General features: G+C 34.3%; 1 protein-coding gene across 1 annotated transcript in view; it reads right to left on the reverse strand.

The window, feature by feature from the left end:
* The window catches only part of COL25A1 (collagen type XXV alpha 1 chain), a 437107-nt gene that overhangs the window by 133888 nt on the left and 279577 nt on the right, over positions 1-23642 (reverse strand). The window contains exons 6-7 of the mRNA XM_088792400.1: positions 20765-20791; positions 20593-20619 (exon numbers count right to left, since the gene is read on the reverse strand). Coding sequence (XP_088648526.1) covers positions 20593-20619; positions 20765-20791 — 54 coding nt within the window. The remainder of the gene's footprint in view (positions 1-20592; positions 20620-20764; positions 20792-23642) is intronic.

Genomic DNA, 23642 nt, shown 5'->3' on the forward strand with positions numbered 1-23642 from the left:
GGCCAAGACATGGAAATAATCAAAGTGTCCTTCGATAGATGATTGGATAAAGATGTGATATATATATACACAATGGAATACTATTCGGCAGTAAAAAAGGATGAAATAGGACCATTTGTGACAACATGGATGGATTGTGAGATTATCATGCTAAGTGAAATAAGTCGGACAGAAAAAGTCGAGAACCATATGACTTCACTGATATATGGGATATACAACTGAAAGCAACAAAGGAACAAGACAAACAAATAAAGAAACAAAAACATACAGACACAGACAACAGTTTAGTGGTTACCAGAGGGTAAGGGGGTGGGGAGTGGTAAAAGAGGGAAAAGAGGATCAAATATACGGTGATGGAAGGAGAACTGACTCTGGGTGGTGAACACACAATGTGATACGTATATAGATGATGTAATACAGAATTGTACACTTGACACCTATGTAATTTTACTAACAATTGTCACACCAATAAATTTTAATTTTAAAAAATATCTGTCAGGAGTACTAAGGACCCATTGGGTTTGGGGGAAAATACAAAGGGCAAAAAGAACATTTTCAGTTAGAATTAAAAAGAACAATAATAAAGGAATAAGCCTTTTTTTCCCTTCAGTCAACTGAGAGTTAAATGTTAATTTACAGAAGAAATCAATAGCAGCCAGTTCCTATTTAGCTTCTAATTCTGTCAAACAGAAAAATATAAATATTTGGACTAAAACTTGGTACAAATATAGGTAGTATAAAATGCCAAGAAAAGTAAAGAACCTGTAAGTAAAAACTTTGGGAAACTAAATCAGTCTGAAGAAATGACTTTCAAAATACTGAACATGTGCAAAAAAAAAAAAAAAAAAATCAAACCATTCAGACAGTTTTTCAGGAACTGTAGAAAGTAAAAGAAATAATAGAAGAAAAAAATGAAGCTACTCCTGCAAAATACAGACAGATTGGTAAAATTTTATTAAGTCAAAATGAGAATAGATTATTAAAAGGGTTATTAATGAAAGTTTGGGAAAAAGTACAGTTTAAAATACGATCTTTATTTCCTTTTTAAAAAGGGTTATTAGTAGATGGATGTACATATATAACCAGATTACAGCAAAAGGTATGTCTAAGTTTCGTATATTATTCTTAGATACTAAATTAAGAAAAGTGAACTGAAACCAATGAAAAATAATGGATTTGTAACTGGTTGAACAATTTACCTATGTAATACTAAGCAGTTCATGCTCTCAGTCGTGCTCCATTAAACATTTATAATAATGAATTAGGTTAGTTTTCTCAAGCTTTGGGTCTGGGGATGATTTTTCTCTATATATGGATATCTGTTTCTACAGTTATATCTCAGATATCCAGAAAAATGGGACAGAAGAAGAGATGTCATATTTATTGGATGGCAGAATCACATTCCAGAGAGGATCTCAACAGGGTAGAGTACACTAATAATATGGGAATAAAAGTAAGAAACAGTGTTCAGATCTAATAAACAAGCTATATAAAAATGTAACTGGGGATCTGAGGGTTATTAACAGTGAAAAACAAAACTTTAGAATTTAAGTTGATAAAAAACTTATATATCAATATGTGGCATGACTGCCAATGTTGTTTAAGGTAATCTAATTCCAGGCTGTATTAACAAAAACAGAAACATAAGCAGGTAGGTGAAATCCCACTTGATCCAGGCTGTACCTGAATTAATGTGTTTAATTTCTGTGCATTAACCTTTAAGGAGGACATAGACAGTCAGGAGTATATGCCTGCACAGAACAACCAGGAGTGTAAGAAGACACAAAACTGTGTCTTGAGGAGTGGATGAAGGAGTTGGGGTTGGAGCAGGAGCAGATGAGATGGAATATTAGAACGATTTTAAATAAGCTCAGAACTGCATGTAGAGCATCACCACCACCACCATCACGGGGTATATTCAGGCTCACGCTAGGCCAGTACTAGTTGAGGGAAGTGGCAAATGAGGGTTTGGACTAGAAGAGCCTTGGGGTTCATTCTAACCTTGAGCTTCATTCAGTGTTTCCATAAAATCACTTATGGGTTGTCGTGTGGAAGAGGAATTATTTCATAAAGCAGGACTAAAACTAAACATATAGGAAGTAGAGAAGAGCAGATGCTGATTCAAAAGAAGGAACAATAAATATTTTTTTGAACGAATGGTTAAAATACTTGTAATATTTAGAACTATTAGAATAGTCTGCTTTGTAAGAGAGTGACCTCTTTGCCACCAGAGGTATTTGAATAAAAATCAGGAACCATGAGCTTAGGCCACCCTATATAAGATTGTAAGCAATTGGCTAGCTCTGAAATGGGTTTATTTTGCAGTTATCAGAGAAAATTTGAATTTCACAAAGAAAAAGTGAATTTATCCTGTCCATATTATCTATTCCCTCACCACCCTTTTAAAAAAGGACAATCAAGATTTATTGAGAAACCCTTCCTGGCATTGCCAAAAAGATTTATAATTCTAATAACAAGGCAATTTTCAGTTCCTATATTATTCAACAGTTAAAACCACTATAAGAAAAAAAATGTTTCAAATGCATACCATTCTCTTCCATAAAAGGGAATATAATCTACCCTGTAAGATCCTTTTTCTGCCATGTTTTTTTTTTTTTAATCCGTTGTACCACACCTTCAAATTCTGTATTCATTACACTCAGACAAATCGGGTTTTAATTTATTCTTATATCAAGGAGGACACAGGGAAAAAAGGATCAAATAATACTGATTCAAATTAGTTATTTTTCTTAAGATTTGTCAGCATAGTTATAAAGGGATTCAAGCAATTTATGAACTTGTTTTTTATTGGTGCCCCCTCAGGGCAATTTTGTTGGAAACATAGGGGAGATGTTTCTATTAATCCAACTATACAATCAGAATAACAAAAACCTAACCTAAAAGACATGGACAAGTTCTTAGAAACATATAGTCTTACTAGACTAAATCACAAAGAACTGGAAAATCTAAATAAACCGATCAACAGTAAGAAAATTGAAACAATCATCCGAAACCTTCTCCTAAGCAAAAGTCCAGGACCAGATGGCTTCACTAGTGAATTCTACCAAACATTCAAAGAGAATTTAATGCCTGTCCTCTTCAATACTTCCTAACTCATTTTATGAGGCCAACATTACCCTGATATGAAAACCTGGAAAAAATAACATAAAAAAAGAAAACTAAAGACCACATCGCTGATGAGTATAGACACAAAAATCCTAAACAAAATTCTAGCAAATTGAATACAACAATACATTAAAAAGGTTATACATGACGATCAAATGGGGTTCATTCTGGGGGCACAGGATGGTTCAACATATGCAAATTGATCAATGTGATACACCACATAAACAAAATAAAGGACAAAAATAATATGATTATATCAATAGATGCAGAAAAGCATTTGACAAGATACAATATCCATTTATGATTTAAACACTTCATAAAATAGCTATAGAAGAAAAGTACCTCAACATAATAAAGGCCATTTATGACAAAACCTCAACTGGTCTCACACTTCATGGTGAAAAACTAAAGCCTTTTGCTCTACGTTGGGGAACAAGATAGAGTTGCAGCCTGTTACCACTGTTATTCAACATAGTGTTGGAATTCCCAGCCAGAGCAATCAGGCAAGAGAGAAAAAAACAAAAGGCATCTAAATTGGGAATGAAGAAGTTAAATTATCACTCTTTGCAGATGACATGATGCTGTATATAGAAAACCCTAAAGACTCCACCAAAATGCTATTAGAAACAATAAATGAATACAGTAAAGTTGCTGGCTACAAAATCAACATACAAAAATCCATTGCATTCCTATATACTAACAATGAAATCTCAGAAAAAGAAATACAAAAAACAATTGCTTTTGCAATTGCAGCAAAAAGGATAAAATACCTAGGAATAAACTTAAAGGATGTGAAGGACCTTATGTACTGAAACTATAAGACATTCTTAAAATAAATTGAAGAAGACACAAAGAAATGGAAAGACATTCAATTTTCATAGATTGGAAGAATCAACATAGTCAAAACGGCCGTATTACCCAAAGCAATATATAGATTTAATGCAATCCCCATCAAAATCCCAATGGCATTTTTAAACAAATAGAACAAAAAAATCAGATTTGTATGGAATTACAAAAGACCCTAAATAGTCAAAGCAATCCTAAGAAAAAAGACCAAGGCTGGGGTATCATACTCCTAGACTTCAATTTGTACTACAAAGTGACAATAATCAAAACAGCAACAACAATTGGCAGAAAAACAGACACAAGGACCAATGGAATAGAATTAAAAACCCAGAAATAAATCCACATATATATGGGCAGATAATTTTTGACAAAGGAGCCAAAAATATACAATGGAGAAAAGAAATCTTCTTCAATAAGTGGTGCTGAGAAATGGAAAGCCACATGCAAAAGAATGAAACAAGACTATCTGTCACCATATACAAAAATTAACTCAAAATAGATCAAAGACCTAAAAATATAAGACCTGAAACAATGAACTGCACAGAAGAAAACACAGGTACACCTTGGGCTCAAAGAGGATTTTATGAATTTGACCTCAAAGGCAAGGATAGTAAAAGCAAAAATAAATGAATTGGGACTATAACAATCTAATAAGCTTCTGCACAGCAAAAGAAACCATCAAAAAAACAAAGAGGAAATCCCACTGAATGGGAGAATATATCAGGAGTGCCAAAAAAATGTATAAAAGTGGACACTTTGGTCAACGTTTTTCAAGCAGTAGTTCGCCATAATCAGAAGTGTCTGAACACTGACGGTAACCACTTTGAGTACCTCTTGTAATTGCCGAAGTCGAACGTGACTTGTATTCATCTTTTGTTATTGGTATATATTGAGTATTAAAATTTTAATACAGTTTTTCTTTCTTAAAATGTGTGTACATTTTTTTTGGCACCCTCTGTATTTGTCAACAATGCCTCCAATAAGGGGCTGATATCCAAAATATATAAAGAACTCATACAATTCAACAACAAAAAAACAATCCAATTAAAAAATAGGCAGAGGAGATGAACAGATACTTCTCCCAAGAAGACATAAAAATGGTCAACAGATATATGAAAATGCTCAACTTCACTAGCTATTAGGGAAATGCAAATCAAAACCACAATGAGATATCACTTCACCCCTGTTAGAATGACTATCGTCAATGGCTATCGAGACAAATAATAACAAATGTTGGAGAGGCCGTGGAGAAAAAGGAACACTTATATACTGTTGGTGGGAATGTAAATTGATACAGCTGCTAAGGAAAACAGTATGGAGGCTCCTCAAAAAATTAAGAATAGACTTATCATATGACCCAGCAATCCCTCTCCTGGGTATTTACCCAAAAAATCTGAAAACATTTATCCATAAAGATTTATGCACCCTGATGTTCACTGCATTATCATTTACGGTCGCCAGACATGGAAACAACCAAAGTGTCCTTCAATAGATAAAGAAGATGTGGTACATATACACAATGACATACTACTTGGCTTAAAAAAAGATGAAATAGTGCCATTTGCAACAACATGGATGCATCTTGAGATTATCATGCTAAGCGAAATAAGTCAGACAGAAAAAGTCAAGAACCATTTGACTTCACTCGTATGTGAGATATAAAACTGAAAACAACAAAGGAAAAAGACAAACAAAGAAATAAAAAAAACCTCGTAGATAAAGACAACAGTTTAGTGGTTACCAGAGAGTAAGAGGGGAGGGGTAGGTGGTAGAAGAGGGAAAGGGGGATCAAATGCATGGTGATGGAAGGAGAACTGACTCTGGGTGGTGAGCACACAATGTGATATATAGATGATGTATTATAGAATTATACACTTGAAACTTATATAATTTTACTAACGAATGCCACTGTAATAAATTGTAAAGCAAAATAAAACAGAAAAACAATAAAGTGCCTGAAAACATGAATGTTTCTAGATGTATACTATCTAGTATTATAAAGAAAATTATTTGGGTCTAATAAAAATATGCAACTAAATTCATACTATGATTCTAAATATCTATGAACATTAGCTGCAACCTATATAGCTGTCTGAGTTATAACATCTTAAGTTATAAACATACATAGAGACTTTTAAGACAAACCTAGAGGAAATTTTAAATTTGGGGCCACATTTTCCTCAAAGGAATGACTCTGAAGTGCAAGCCTTCAAAGTCTGTGTTGTTTTTAACTTTAAACATACATAACTAAAGGACTAATATTTACCTTTTTAAAATTATTTGCAGTTGTTTAATTATTATTCTATTTTATATAGAACTGTGGTTAATTTTTTTAATTCTGTTATTCTATAATGCATATTTCAGCAAAATTCTTCAAGATAGCATAAATTATAGTGTTATCTTGATATAAAACTACCAAGTTTGAACCAGTACTCATTTTAACCTTTTAACAGACTTAGTATACTAATTAAAAATGCTATAGTACCATAGGTTGACAATCACCAATGTAAGAAAAACTCTAATTAATTTAAAAACAAATGGTATGTAAATTAGAGGCAATAATGCAGCATTCTTCCTAGAAAATAAATGATTCGTCATTAGTTGTTTTGTTCCTTGTGTATCTGCATATTTTCGTGAACTTTGTCATCATAATATCAGAAGCAAAATCATCTTAATGATATAATCATCTAATTCAGGTATTGCAACTCCAACGCCAACAGGAACCATGTACATATATGTAAATAAATGAAGTAGGCTGCGTGTCATGATATATAAAGCGGAATGTATGCTCCAGATAGACTCCATTGAGCTTCTGCCAAGTGAAATTATAAAACATGTGTATCCAGGGGTGCCAGACCTTCTAATTCTCCAAGAGAAATAAAAAATAAGATTTTATATGAAATTGTTCAATATTAAAATGTTAGCAACTAATTTTGGAAAGCCAAATAAAATATATTTACTATCAGAATATAGTCCACAGGCCACCAGTTTGTAGCCTCTAACATGCCTCATGAGAATTATTAATTCAAAACATAGAGGAAAGATTGCACAAAATAGTGTACATCTTTCAAAAATAAGGAAAAATAAAGACATTAAAGTTGCCTCCTCCTGCTACAACCGAGGTTGTTATTCGCCACCCTAAAAAGATATCCCATATAAGCTGTGACAGTTTCTCAAACTACAACCCCCCCTTGGCACATGCCATTTCGTTTGACACATTCTAAAAATCTTGAGCTATTGTAACAGTTACTATATAAAATTCTGGGTAGATATCATGACTCAAACTTTGCATTCTTCTCTGACACATTTTATTACAACTACAGGGCTCCAAAGTGGAAGTAATACCACAGACCAGTGTAGAGTTACAGCATTAACATTCAACATTGTCCTGGTGACATAGCAAGCTTTCTCCATTTCGATTTTGTTTGACTTTTCTGCCTAAAAGTGTAAAATGAAGGGTGAAGTTGTAAATCTCTACATTAATTTTATGAACAAATCTAAAACGTCTAATAGATCTCCAGACATTCCCTCTTTCCTGTAACTCCTCAAAATTCATTTCCTTTTTATGATATTATTGAATAATTGTGAATGACTACTAAACAGAAGGTTGTAAGACTGAAAAGTAATATTGTACTGAGCAAAAAAGGCAACAAAAATAAAATGGCTTTATAATGCTGTATTCTAGAATATCCATTAACAATGAAGATTTTTTAGAAACTTAATTTGGTTAAAGTAGAAATAACGTATCTTTATCTTTGCCAGAAAATGGAAGTGGTGTGTGTAGGGGGTAAAGGTCTTCAATTAAACATAATAGTTACAGAGGAAGAACAACATATTATTAAAAAGTAAGATATTCCTTACTATTGTTTTCATCAAAACAATAGTGATTGTCATATGGATTACAAGTTTTTAAACAATAAAAATCTAATATCAAAGAAATATAAAAAAAAATTAACCATAAAAATGATTAAATTTTAGCTAGTGGCTTTTTGCCATATGATGGATACCAGCCATGCTAATGAAGACAAAATAGTTTCTGATTTTCAAAACATTTGAAAAACTATGCTAACTATACAATCTTTCCAATATTTTACCTTCTCAAAGAACAGTTCAATAGGATAAAAATAAATTGAGAGTAAAGAAGAATCAAGGCTGAAAAATTACACGGTGCTGCTGTAACATGTTAATGCAATCAATGCAAAGAATATGTTTGAGTTCCTTCCATATCAAAAAGTTTATATTCCTAAAAGAAAATTCTGGTCCTGACATTGTAGGAACTTCTGACTTCTTTGACCACTAAGAAATATAAAGAAATAAGACAGTTAAGCAACAGCAACTGAATTCTGAACTACATCTCAAACTTTTCTCTGACATTCAAGTCAAGGCAAGTATTTGTCCCTTAAGGATTATTGAAAAGAAGCTGTCAGTGGACACCCCCTGCGAAGTCAGAGCCGATGTTTGATGAGATAGTTAAGAACTGTCACCATCATCGTTTCCATCTAACTTTGCAAAGGAACATTGAGAATGAAGTTCCTTGCAGTCTAAGCACGCAAGAAGAAAATTTAAGCATTCAATTATTAATAGTAAATTTACATTCTCTTTAAGCACTTCTGAAATACCACAATGAATAGAAAAAAAACGCTTTTAAAACAAGCAGTTAAGGAAGACATATAAATTTAACACCCCCAAAATTTCTCAGTTTGCTTTGAATTTGCCTATCTTTTCTTAATAGGAATTAGAGTATAAACAAAAGTAGGCTGACATTTGTATGTGTTATTTAGGTCTTGTGTATGTGACTAGTAATCTCTACTCGTGGAAACTCTGTTTCATAAAGATAGTATAGACAGCTGCAATTTTACAGAAATATTCACACACACATATATGTGTATACAAAATAGCTCTTTAGATGAAAAATGTCTGTTAATAAGAATTAATATATGTACAAACACCCACATACATAATGATACACAGTATAATAATTTAAATGATAGGTTGTGAGAAAGGCAAGTGTTTGATAATTCGTAATATGAGAAACAACTTGTAAACCTTGAAAAAAGACAAAATACCATAGCATATGCAACTTAGCACTAGGCATGTTTTAGCAGATTCTGTGTGTGTCCTGGGTTTGGGCACGGCTGCCTCAGTCACATCTTTCATTCCATGCTTCCTACTTCACCAGTGGAAGAACTTCTCTTCTCCAGTCCTGGAAATCTCACCCAATGATGACCTCCCCTAAGTCACAGTAGGGTCAGTCAGGACGTGGGTGAGATATTGCCAGGTTGGCCCACAATTTTAATAGTCTAGATAAAAAGATTAACTCAGCTTCTAGAAATAAGGCTGTTTAAAGGCCCAAGGAATACAAATATTTTTAAAAACATTGAATGTTTTCTTAATTAAAACTTTGGTGGTGTCACCTTTACCTTTTTCCTCACCTGCGAATAAGCTCAGAACGTTCAGGCTGACATGTTCTTTTGAAGAAATAGTGACAGGCAGCAATTACCATCTGCAGTTTCCTTGAACACATCACACAGGCTTCAAGCCAGAACTGCATACACTCAGCCATGCCAATTTCTCCCTCCGCCTGCTTACTCAGCATCAGTTCCCTATCTTAATTCTTAATTATAATGAAATCCTTCAGGCCTGTACCTAGTTAAAGTTCCTGTCCTGGAAAGACTGTTCTGTGTTACTAGTTCTCTGATGTTTTGAATGCTACATTGGAGGGTTTTGAGATCACCTTTTCCATCACTCAGACTCCTTTATCAACAGATTCATGCTAGACTCACAAGCTAATAGCATGATAAGAATGCCCAGAAGTTTTCTTGGCACATGGAACTATGAAAACAATAACGTTACATTATTACTATTGTTGTTCTTCTTATTATGACTACTACTATTATTAGTGTATGCATTAAATTATAAGTTTATTTGTGCTAATACAAAACAACTAGTGGTCTGTAAGGGTTTCTGTTAATATCAATATTTTTCAAACAAAATTTAACTGACTTCTAAGAGATGAGAATCAAAGCTTCTTGACTCCCTCCAAAGTCGCTACAGAATTGCATTTGAAGTAGGACCTCGCAACTAACATCCTTTCCCTACAAAGCCTGTCCTGTTTGCCACTTGTGATTTACAGGCTGTGTCTGCTGTGAGAAGCTGCTGGACACATTAGTGCAGGTACGCTTATGAAAGACACTGCTGTCTGGCACTAAATGACTTTCCAGAGACCCATCTCATTCAGAACTACAGGAACTGTTCTCCCTAAACACAATCTGTCAATGCATAAGCCATTATTCCACCCATTCTGAAGGGAAGAATCAAAAATAGTCTCACATTCTAGTCCCTTCTGCAAATCCTGATGCACCGTTAAAAATCTGCTGTTTCATACTTTCTTGATTTCCATTTGGTTAATCCACTTCACTAACATTTTTGTTGCAATTATAATTCTGCATTTGGGAGTGATGGAAAAAGCATGGTGGTAATTACATTGGATTTTGATAGTGTAAACTGCTTATAAATTGCTGAATTTCCTATCTGCAACATGTTCATTATTCATTGATCTTATCAACTACAGTATGCTTGATTTTTTGTCCACTTCACATACAGATTTTAACATATTTACCTAAAGGCTTACTTTCTCTTCCTTATATAATATTGAAAGCCATCCACCCCAAATCTATCTTTCCCTCCACCTTTTATTATATGCTTCAGTTGCAGGCATTAATGCAAAGCATAGCTCCACTTTATATGGATTAATAAACATAAGACTTGTGTTTTAATTAAAGAGAAAATTAACTTGCGTAAATATGAGACAAAGAAAATCTTCTGCATAGTTTTGTTTGAGGGGCTATTAATGTATCAAGTATTCTTAAAAATATTTTACAGAAAGTGGCACTTGCAAATATGCAAACAAAGGAAATATAAATGCATAATATTAAAGATATATACACTTATTCTCTTTCAGCTAAAATCTTTCATTTCACTCATTTTCAAGAAAAATATGAAATGGTGCACATTAGCCTGAAAAGACTGTAAGGTATATGTCCAGATATATAAATCATGTAAAAGAGTAAAATGAAGAATATTGAAGTTGATATAAGCAATGAGTACAAAAGTGCAGACAAATGAAATCTTTCTTTTTCTTTATATAATGGAATGACTAATTATTTTATTATAAAGGTAACTGCATTAAAAATACTGAAAGAAATCCAATGGCTATTTAAATTGGTTGGCATCATTCTCCAGAATTCCTTATCAGAGGATATGCTTAGGATTGGATTTTGGTTTTATCTGAATGCATCCGTAGTCATTAACAGAATTTTCAGTTAAGGGCTCAAATCTCAGGCTTTCCACTATTTGTTGTTTTAATATATGATTTTGCAAAATGTCCACTTTTACTTCCAAATATTTTATATAAAAGTTTACCCAACTGGATTGCTATATTTATAGATTTACTTATATAATCTTTTACATTAGACAGTAATGCATCAAATCTGAAGTCATGTAAAATAGGTAATTATTCCTCACACTTTCCAAATATATTTTTCTTTTTCTTACTCGATGAGCTCAGCTATACAACCAATAACTGAGACATAATTTACAATATTTCCAATGGAAATATTGTTTGTACATTAACAATTGTTTGCAAAGATAATTTATTTTTTTAATTGACCCACATTGGGACAAATTTACAAATGTTCCTGGACTTAGTTCAATATACCAGCTCTTAATGGTTTAAAGTATGACAGAGAACACTCAAAAGAGAACTTTGATTATAAAATATAATAAGAACGTTTGCAAATTTTAATGAGCTTGCTGTTTCCATGCCAACTTCTTCTGAATCTGGAAAGCATTAAAATAATTTTCTCACAATTTATTTCTTTCCATTGTGTTATATCAATTCCCTTTTCACAGGCAATACATTCAGTATCAAATGAGTAGTGTACTCATTAGGACTAAAGAGAAAGGCAAGGGTTAAGTAAATAAGAACATCAAATTAATATCCAGGCCTAAATGCTTTAGCAGAGCCAAAGAATCTGTTTAATCATTCAAGTCAACAAAGGTTAAGATAATAAAATAAACTTCTAACTGCTTTCCTTTTTGGAACTTAATCTGTCTTGCTGAAGATGTTTTTAAGATGCTATCAGTTTTACATAGTCCCAGCTGTTATGAAAATTTACTTGAATACACTGGGAAGAGAAAAGAATTTTATGAAAATAGTTTAGCAGAGCTCCTGGGTGGCTTATTGAAACTGTGAGCCCAGGACTCATTTAAAACCAGCTGTTGGCTGATGATGTTGAGACCAATAACCACTAAATCTTTTCTTTATCAGGGCTCTGTGTTATTTGGCAAGGTGATGGTAGCCAACCGATTAGAATGGTGACATATAGTCACAAGATAACTTCATGATATTTGCTCATTTTATTGCCTAAGTTTCATTAATATATTTACCACAATTTCAGAACATAATACCCTAATTTAAAAAGATGATATTAAACATTAAAATAGCTTTGCTTATTTTTAAAGCTATGCTTTTAAGTTTTGAAGATATAGAAAAGAAATATGAGCCATTAACATCAAAGCCCAGGGTACCAGTGTGACTCCCAGGGCTATGGTTCAAGATGAGGGCAGAGGCCTTATGAACTGGGCAAGCAAGAACTCCTCTTTGATAATGAAGAGAGACAGTGGTAGTTGCAGTGGGTACAGACAACAATGGGAGAATCCTTAAAAGTCTTGAGATTTTTACACTTGACTTCAGGTTCTGTTACAGATCAAGAAATGTAATTCAATCTTTTGAAAAGAGAGGCTCAACTAAAAACAGAATCAACAAACTACGCTGTAAAACATACAAACACAGCATTATGAACAGCAGAGAACAGACTTCATTCATCTGGTTATCCTATAGGAAAAAAAAATCACTAATAGCAAATATGCCAGGATCTTGATTTTACACAATTTTCAAATTGGTGCCATTGAGAAGCACGATTGTATTATAACAAGGTAATTGGGTACTCTGATGCCTCTTGGTTGGGGGTCAGCATTGCTCTGCCTCCCTATGCTCCATGCAGACAGGTTCTGAGGTATTACTATGTAGCATTCATTCATTCGTTTTTTGGAAGATTGACAGTGCATGGATTGTCATGCTACGATTATCCTGATTGCAAAGAAAAATGGTGCACCTATTTGTATTTGTGTTCCTCAGCTTTTTCAATGGTTTAAAGTATTTTTCAATTTTCTAAAATCACAGAGGCATGGAATCAAAGTTGGAAAGGTCCTAGCAGCCATGTGGAGGTAGCTTGGCATTTGGAAAGAGAGCAGCTCTTGAAATTGGGGTTGGTGTCCCCCAATTGTCTTTTAGTAAATGTATGTGAAAGAATGTGCACAAGTCACTTAACTTGCTTGAGCTCAATCATCATCACCAAAAAAAAAAAAAAAAGAAATGTCATATTAATGTTTGTGCTACTAACTCACAAAGTTACTTTTAAGGATAAATGAAAGAACACCTGAAAAAATGTAATCTGTAAATTCCTAGGCTGAAATCCCAGCTGTGCCACTGACTGGCACAGTTAAATTGGAAAAAATGTTTAAACTTTCTAAATCTTGGTTTCTTCATTACATGGAAGTAATAAAGATAAGTATTTCATAGGGTTCTTGAAACAAGATAAAGCTTCATAGAGTATTTGGCATATTTTAAGAACCCAATAAAATTATTTATCATTATTATTGCTATTATTTGAGCCACAGATATTTCTACAACCCCTATTGTTCCACATGGAGGTTGATGACCATAAGGGCGACCTTACCAATAGGGAAGCTGCTGATCCACTGGGAACAGCACAATCTAGAGGGTGACAGAGCTGAGTTTGAACCCCAATTCTACCACTTACAAATTGCATGAACTTGGGCAAGTTACTTTATCCCAGATTCCTCATGTGAAATTTGGGGAGAATAATCAGCTATGATCTGCTGAGGACTTATTATAGATTTTTCATGTTATTTTATTTAATCTTATCATAACCATAGAGACAGACAGTGGTAGAGTTAGAATTTGATACGTGTCCAGCCTTACCCCAGCCCATACGGATACAACCATCATACTGCATTTCTTTTCCTCTTTTTTTTTTCCTGATAACCTACCTTGCTGAACTGAATAAGGCGTAGAGATGATGTAGGAAACTTACCTAGAAAGGTGTTCAGCAAGTTGTAAGACTCTAAGTAATTAGCTCTTATAATTATTATGTAAAGTATTATTTCCTCATCCAACATTCATTCAGTCTAGGAATGCCCCTACAACTCCCTTACAGCAGGTCTCCAACCTCTGCTTGAATATAGGGTAAAGGCATAGCCTCAATATTCTGTAACACAAACCTAAGAGGATGAAATGAAGACAAACGAGCATGGGCTCGGGGTGACTGACAGCACAGAGAAAGCACCATCCTGACCATAAAGCCTAAAGGCTTAACTGCTGAAGCAAAATGTTTGACTGTAAAAATGAAGTGAAGATTAATGGCAAATCTGTAATGACATCTCGCCAAGAAGCAAGGAGGGAAGTGCAATTCTAATGTCAGGGTGCATTCATATATGGAAATCTAACATTCAGTGTCTTATAGAATAAAACCAAATAGTATCTATGGTTGTTATAGTATGCCTAAAATCATAAACTTGAAATTGGTTTAATGTATACTGACAGAAAGCTCATGTCAAAAAAGTTAGCTCACTTTCCTCTGCATTAAATCATATGCCATCAACAGTATTCAAAGATAGTCAACTTTCCTACTATTTACCTTTTCAACTTCTTGCAATCTTTCACTTTCACTATTTAACAAAAGGCACTTCCTTAATATCCCACACTCCAGAACACCAAGTCCAAAAGCTTTTTATTGGTTTCATCCCTGTGTTTTTCTTTTTATTAAGAACATTTTGTTGCCTCTCCCACCCCTTTTTAAGTAGTTTTTCCTTTAGTGCTCAAATGTGTCCTGGTGTTTCTTTGAAAGCTCACTCTTTTGTTGACTCCCTTCCTTGTCCCACTCCCTAACTGCCGATATTTCTGAAGTGGTTCTTGCTTCACCCTTTCACCTACCATTTTCTACTCCTACGGTTTCAGTGCTCACTCTGTGACATTCAGCTATGTGACCTTACGTCCCATTATGACACCACCTTAGAGTTCTAGTCTCATGTTTCCAACTGTTTGTTACATTATTCAAGTGAAAAAAATCTATCAAGATCAAAAGTTCAACGTAACTAAAATTCAACTTATTCATCCTCTCTACTTTCTTCTGACCAAGTTTATCAAGCAAAGCCAGAAGCTTGACATATCTGTATCTTCTTTTTCAGTTTCAGCCCCTACATCCAACTAACTCCAAGACATGTGTTGAATTTTCACCTCAGTATCCTTCAATTTTATTCCCTAGCTGCTTAATTTTTTTTTTTTAAACTTTAACATTGCCACAGTTCCACCCATGGCCAGATCCTGGATGTAAATACTGATCAAATTCATCTTCCATCTTCCGCCTCAAAACTTCTCTCTTACCAATTTCTCCTCTACTAGTGTCACCTCTGGTTTTCCCTCTTTGTCTCCCCGGGTTTTTGTTTGGCACTTATGACAAACCCTACTGATGGGATGACCCAAATTCCCTTTTCAAGCCCATTCTCCTTGGTTCACTTCCAGCTTTGAGCTAACTATGTGAAAAGTCTGGCCAATGAGACATGAGCAGAAGTGTATTATGAAATTAATGGGAAAAATTTTGTTTTCTTGATACAGATTCTCCTCCCATTATCTTCCCTGCAGATACAGGTATAGATGTAATGGTTGAATTTGAAGTCTTTCTTGTAATTATGAAAGAAAGACCATTAGATTCACAGAGACTTCCATAGTAACAACATTGAATTACATATGTGTAAATAACACCATCAACTGTCTTCTCTGAACTTCTCATTACGTGAGAAAAGTAAACTCATATTCGAACTCCCATAGAAAACATGGAGCTTTCGCTAATACTTTGGTGACTCCTTTGGAATCTCTCATTTGGCTCACCAACATAGCCCCTCCCCACGACTGAGCTTCTCATTTTGACACTGCACTTTCTGCTCAGTATGGCTGGCTCCTGACCTCCAATGATAGCTAATGTTCCAGGTTGGGCCAGCCTACCCCCTCTGCTCATCTCTCTGCTGAGGACTAGACATTATCCTTATAGCCCAGATTCTTATAATCTATCTTGTCCTAATGACTGACTTAGTTTCTTGGTCTACGCTGTTTCCTGCTTTCGGTCTCTTCCAATTCCTTCTCATACTGGTTGCTATCACTATGTGGACAAAAAAGGGCTCTGTAATAAATCTGACAAGATAATGACCTCACAGGGTGATCTAATCATAAATCCCTAACTGGGCAGGTCAAGGGGGTAGTCACACCCCAGGTCTATAAAAAGTTTATCTTTCCTTTAAGCAAGCCCTGTCCATTGTTCTTGTGCATCTATATTAACTCTCCTTTGAAATACCAGAGTAATCCTCTTTTTTTTAGACTCCTTGGTGGGGTGGCCTGGCATAACTACCCTCAAAGGAGCACATAATCTTGGTAACTATTCTGTAATTCAATCAAGATTTCCCTACCTTACTTTTTCTCACATCATGTAATCTTACTGATGTTCACTCCTTACTTCCAAATGTATAAAAAGAACTGCAAAACTGTCATTCTGTGGAGCATTTGAGATCTTGCTTCCTCGTGTGTTGTGAGTTTGGCTCAAATAAACTCGTACAAAAATTATCTGTAGTTTGAACATTTCTTACATCAACAACCAAATATATTTCCATAAAGAACATTTGGTAATAACACCAAATAGTCTGGTGGTAATAGACATCAAATGATGTAACCAAAAATCTTAAATAGCTTCCCATTCCCTACCACACGGGACATTCGAAATGCTCCATAATATCACCTCGATAACAATTTTCAACCTTACATGATATAATTTTTCTACATTTAACCTATTTCCTCGACAAATGAAATATTATTGTTCCTTAAATGAATGCTGTTATTTAGTATTTGTGTAATATTGTTTGTACTATTTCTTCTTCCTGGAATGTGTAGTTTTGTTCTTAATCTTATCTTCTAAAGATTACCCATTCATTAGGTCCTAGCTCAGGTGACAGCTCTCCCAAAGTCTCTAGTGATTATTTAAAATGTAAGAATGTTCACTTTTCTAGCAACTCTTGGCATAGTTCTTTAAGGTCCATTAACATACAACCACATAGTTTTCTTATTCAGGCATCCATGAGATAATCAGATCCTTGAGGGAAGTAATGATATAATAATATTTTATTCTAACATTCAATAAATATTTATCGAATCCTTACTATCCTAGGCAATGGTGGTATGAACAAGGCAGACCAAGTATTTGGGGTTTATGTTTCAAGGAGGGGTGTCATTTACAGATAACAAGCAAGTAAATAAAGAAGCAAAATAGGATAATTTCAGATTTAGATTTGATAGTTAGGGAAGTTCTCCCTGAGGAGGTATTTGTGATGAAATCTCAATAATAAGAAGAACCCCATCCCAAGAAGACCAGAAGAGAGCAAATGGAAACTCATTGTCAAGTTAGGAGTGAGTGTGGTGTGTTTGAAGAACACGTGGAAGGCACAGTGGGTGAAGGGGAAGACTAGTGTGAGCGAGGTTACAGAGGGAGGCAGGACCCAATCTTGAGAGTCTGTGTAGGCCAAGCAAAGTGGTTTGCATTTTATTCTAAGGTTTAAAACAGGGAGTAACACTATCTAATTTACAATGTAAAATGATCTCTCTGGCTGCTGTGTAGAAAATGGATTATACAGGCTCAAGAGTGAAAGCAAAATTCATTGGAAGTCTACCACAGTAATCAAGAACATGAGATAATAGTAGGTTGAAATTGATGGGAGAGTGAGTGAGTGAGAGAGAGAGAGAGAGAGAGAGAGAGAGAGAGAGAGAAAGAAAGAAGTGGAGACATACGTATATAGTCTCTATAGATTAAGCATAGTATCTTGAACATGGTATACCATGTTTCCCCCAAAATGAGACCTAGCCAGACCATCAGCTCTAATGCGTCTTTTAGAGCAAAAATTAATATAAGATTGAGTCTTATATAAGACTCTTATATAATATAATATAGACTCGATCTTATATTAAAATAAGACTGGGTCTTCTATTAATTTTTGCTCTAAAAGACGCATTATAACTGATGGTCTGGCTAGGTCTTATTTTTAGGGAAATACAGTATGCTAAGCATGTATTGCTAAATATATGTCCAAGAGTTTCGAGATAATTCACCTTCTTAATTTCTATATTATCTTCACTTTTTTCCTTTGATTCACGTATTATACCTCAATATCGTCTTGTTTAACACTTAGGAAGCCAAAGAGAAAAAAAAGAACTTTATATTCAAGTAAACAGTATAGATCTCACAGTGGAAAATCAGTAACAAAGAATTGAAATGATGGAGGGCCATATTGTTAATTATGGAAAGAAATAAATTACTTGAAACAAATGGTAAAAATCAGAATTCAAAATCTTTGATAGGATAAAAATGATCAGGGTGTTCAAATACAAAGATCTACATTTAAAAATAAGAGTGTCTCCATCAGCATCAGCTAGAATAGTGTGCTAGAAAAGAGGATGTTGGTAAAATTAATTTTTATTAAGTTGAAGACTTTTCTAGTTCTAACTTTGATTTTTCTGGAAATATAAAACCTTCATTTTATTATCTTGATATAATAAATTTCTAATAAGTAGCTAATACTATCTTACTAGAAAGAAATGTTTATAAAATTCTAACAGCACTAAATGTGACGTGCCTTGTCTCTAAATTAGGAATCTGAGGAAAGACAGGCAGTTCGGTAGGTTCTCATTTTCTTTTACATATACTTCCCAGGACATTTAGATTCTTACCCATGAAGATTTGTCTTGCATTATTAATTCAATCCAAATTCCTTCAATACAAAGGAAAATAGTATCATTTTTTGCCACTTTCCACCTGAAATGCTAAATGGCCCCTGAATCGTGTGAAACTTGGCCCCAGTCAGTGTGAAAACTGGCTGAAATCTGTATGAAAGGCAGTCTGGGTTCGTCAAAGTAGTTCATGAACTTTGGCCAAACTTCCAAGAAACCTGGTCCAAGTCTTAGTTTGTAATGCAACATGAAACCAGGTGAATTTCACATGGTTTCAGGTTTCATCCTGAAAATTTGGCCTAGCTTTATAATCAATCATCACTTTTTGGAACGATGAAAGCCAACACACCTTTTTGAAAATGAGGACTGCATGCATACTGATGACAGCTAAGCTGTGAACCACCCCTTCACTTCCTCTGCCAAAAGAAGATTTCTCAAAATGGAAACAGTCTCCCTCTTACCTGGAAAGGGCAAGTTGAGTGATTTTGATATTGCGTGTAGAAAGAAATGATACTCAATACATGGAAACATGCCATGTGAAATAATCACCACATACAGAGCAAGTGGCTATACTCTAATCATTTAAGGTTTGAGAATTTTATTCCATTCACATCCATATATCATGATGTTTAATCTCCTCGACCATAACATGAGCTTTTAGCTTGAAGCTAGTCATCAGCTAGAATAACTGCCATGAGAAACGAAATGCTCTGAGGCATAATCATTATTTCTACATGAAGAATAGCTGTAGAAAGGACAGTGAATTATTTTATCTAGTTTAATAAACATGAGGAGATAAGACTACAAACTTTTCAAGTTTTCATTAACTACATCTTTTGCAATAAAACTTCTACATGAATTCAATAGTTACACAGGGACCAAAAAATCCTACACAATTGTGTTTTCAACCTGAAAGTTTTAAATGTGCTTTTCCACTGTAAAAAATGACTCTCTTCAACCAAATACTCGCTTTTGTGCGTAGTGACTTGAGAAAATTGAGAGGTATGTCTGAACGGAGCCACTACATCATTGGAACAGTATGTCTGAACATTTGGGTAATAAGGCACAGATGTGAAGCAGAGGACTTGGCACTACCAAGGTAACAACAAAGCATTCACCATTGTGTTATATTGGTTAAAAGAGCCACATTCAAGAAGAATAAAAGAATGCCCTTCCTCCCTGGAATGCTAAATTATATTACACCTTTTGTCTGCTTAAAAATCTATAAAACATAAGAAATTCGAATAAGTATTATTCAAACATGATGAAGAATACAAATACAAAATGCATCGATATTTTCATCTATAATATAACATATTTATGCAATAGCACATAACGTTTAACTGCAGAAAAAGGCCAAATTCAATAGGAATCCATATGGCCTTTATATTGCAAAACAGTGTATGCAAATCTGAAGGACCCAATAGCCATTCGAAAGGTGTTGTTGTGTTTTAGTAGGGATTCTGGCCCTTAATCGGTAGGGCTATTCTAGAGTATTCTATTCACAGATATCAAATTAAGATAACACAACAGGATATATATACACACTAGTTATTATCAAGACTATTACACTTACAAGTGGTATGGTATTTTTGCCAGCCATTACTAAGCTATGTGACACATAGGCAGTTATGAAGCCAGGGCTACTTTTAGTCAATAAGTTTGGAGCTGAAAGCTAATTTTCTGTTCAGGATTGGAAGAATACAACTTACCCGAGGTCCCTGATCACCTTGTTCTCCCTGTAGAGTAGGAAATGAGATGATAGACAGTCTTAGCATGAAGTCTGTATGTGATGCTCGTTAAAAAGATAAAAGTAAAACAGTATAGGTCATGCCAATATGGATTTCCACTAACTTAATTTGTTTCTGCTATTCATTTTCTTACCTTATCACCTTTTGGACCAGGAGGGCCCTAAAAGAAGAAAGAGAAAAATGAATATAAATTTTTAAAAATTGTAACTTGAAAGATGAGCTAGGGTTAGTTGCAAGGTTCGTGTAAAGGGCACGGAGATATAGCTGTCAATGAAGTTTCTCAAGAAATTTTGGGTTGTAAACTATAATACGGTTAGAATATAAAAATTACATATGGTATGAAGGTATATATACACACACAGAAAAGTACATATGTCATAAGTATATTACATGCTGAACAAATTTTCACAAACTGAACACACCTATCTATACAAGTAGAACCAGCTAAAGAAACCCAGAAGTGCATATTATGACATTTTCTTGTCATTATTCTACCAATGGTAATCACTACTTTTGACCTCTGACAGAATAGTTCATGTGCTTCACGTAAATGGAATCATACAGTATGTGTCTGTCCTCTTTTGTTCAGTATGTGTGAAATTCATACATAATTTTTGTGTGCAGTTGTAGATCATTTTTCTTACTGTTTTGCAAGACTCCATTGTGAGAATAAAACATAATTTATTTACTTATTCTACTGTTAAGGAACCATTTGTTTCCAGGAGTTTCTAGGTCTTGACTATTACGAATAGTGTTGCTATAAGCATCCTTTGCTTAAAAATTGTATACATTCCTGTCTTTTTTTGATAGGGTAACATTTTAGCAAATGACATTTTTATGCATTTATGTTGGGTATGTATCTAGAAGTGGAATTGTTAGGTTCAGTGTGGTTCTAACAATTTACACTCCCATCAGCAATGAGAACTTCAGTTCCCCTATAGCATCACCAATACTTGATTATTTTCCATATTTTTCACACTGTAAACATTCTGGTGGGAAGTGTAGTAGTTTCATATTGCAGTCTAATTTGTATTTCTTTAGTGATTGATTATGTTTAACTTCTCTTAATGCACGTATTGGCCATTTTGCATCCTCTTCCATAGTGTTTATATCTTTTGCCCTTTTTCTATTGAATTGTACTATTGATTTGTTAGAGTTCTTTATATATTATACTATACGTTATACTGTAATACCATATATTACATATATACATATATACATACATATATACACATATATACATACACACGCACACACACACACACATATATGAGAGAGAGCACACAAATACATTCTCCCACTCTGCATATTGTGTTTTTATTCTCTTAAAGGTGTTTTGGTAAACAGTTCTTAATTTTAATAAAACTCAATTTAACACTTCTTTCTGTTTATACTTATCTCTTTTTTTGTTCCATTTAATAAGTCTTTGCCTACTTCAAGATCATGAAGAGGTTCTTCTCTTTATTCTAAAATCTAAGAGCTTTAGTATTTATCTTTCATATTTAGATCTGAATTCACAAAAAAATTGATTTTGTGTCTGATGTGAGGTCAAAGCCAAGAGGCCTTTTCCCTCCATGTGGATATCAAATTAACCCAACACCATTTTTTAAAAATGCATCTTTTCCCCATTGTAGTACATCATCGTCTTTGGCATAAATTAGATGCCTATATGTATGTAGATATTTTTAGGAATTTCTGTTTTGTTAGGCATCTGTCTGTTCTTGAGCCACACTAAGGTTTTCTTTACCTTTGAACAAAAATACTAGCAGGAAATACTAATTCTAGGGCATCAATACTTTTTTTCCATAGCTCATAAAAATAAAGTCATGTTTTGGGCTCTGCCTACCTGAGGAACAGGAGCATTTCAGAGTTACCCTTCAATCTCTCACGTTGACCTTCAGTAGAGCTGGGCGACAAGGAGAAGTCTAGACTGAAGGTAAAACCAAGGTTCTAGCCAAGTACCCTTCTTAAGTCCCAGTGGAGACCACTGTCTCTTCAGGTGGGCAGGTAGAAATGCTCTGCCTACTAAGCTATCTGCTGCTAAGTATCAGTGACAGAGGAACTGTACTAAATTCCCATTCTCAGCTGTGGCACTTCTGATATGATGTTTCCTTGAAAATCAGGCCTAGCCGGACAATCAGCTCTAATGCATCTTTTGGAGCAAAAATTAATATAAAACCCGGTCTTATTTTACTATAAGACCGGGTCTTACATAATATTATATAAGACTTGGTTTTATATTAATTATTGCTCCAAAGGACTCATTAGAGCTGATTGTCTGGCTAGGTCTTATTTTTGGGGAAACAGTCATAGTTGAGAGATTATCATAAAATTAGTAATAACAATAACATCATGTCTTATATTTTGTATATTTTACCATCAACAAAGAACCTGTTACAGCATTTAATCTTCTCCCAACCCAATGAAGAAAGTATTAATACTTGTATAGATGTCTAAAATTAAAGAAACAACATCAAGGGTAGGCCTCTTGTAAGCAAGTTAGCCAGGTCTTTAACCAAGCCTTTGGGACTTTAAATGCAGTATGGGTTGCTAAGTGCTAGGACTCAGCTGTAGCACAAGATTCTCAGAGAGAATGATGACCATGTGTCTGCCTTCAACAGGTACCTTCCGAAATGCCTCCCAACTGCATTTCCCACAGGGTTGGGGAGAGTAGCCCCAAGATCTCAAGTTCAAAATGAGAGAAAGAGAAATTATAGAAAATCAGGGAAGGGAAGAGGGAGCTCAGATAATAGAATCAACTTGACAAAGTCTTTTATCTCTTACTTAGAATATAATTTTGCCGTTAAAAGAGGGAGGATAAGAAAATTATTTTTCTTAATATTTTCAGTAAATTTTTAATGTTTTTATCAATGTTTTCAGTGAATCAAGTAGTGAGTAATTAGTACAGTCTGTGTGCCTACCTCTGTAAAATTAAGTTTAAGGAATTTACTTGATCACTTTAAACACACACAAAATGCTTACTAATACTCTATCAGTATAATTTATCTTTG

This window comes from Rhinolophus sinicus, chromosome 1 (assembly GCF_057876585.1).
Source record: "Rhinolophus sinicus isolate RSI-liver-muscle chromosome 1, RSI-T2T, whole genome shotgun sequence".
NCBI classification, from domain to species: Eukaryota; Metazoa; Chordata; class Mammalia; order Chiroptera; family Rhinolophidae; genus Rhinolophus; species Rhinolophus sinicus.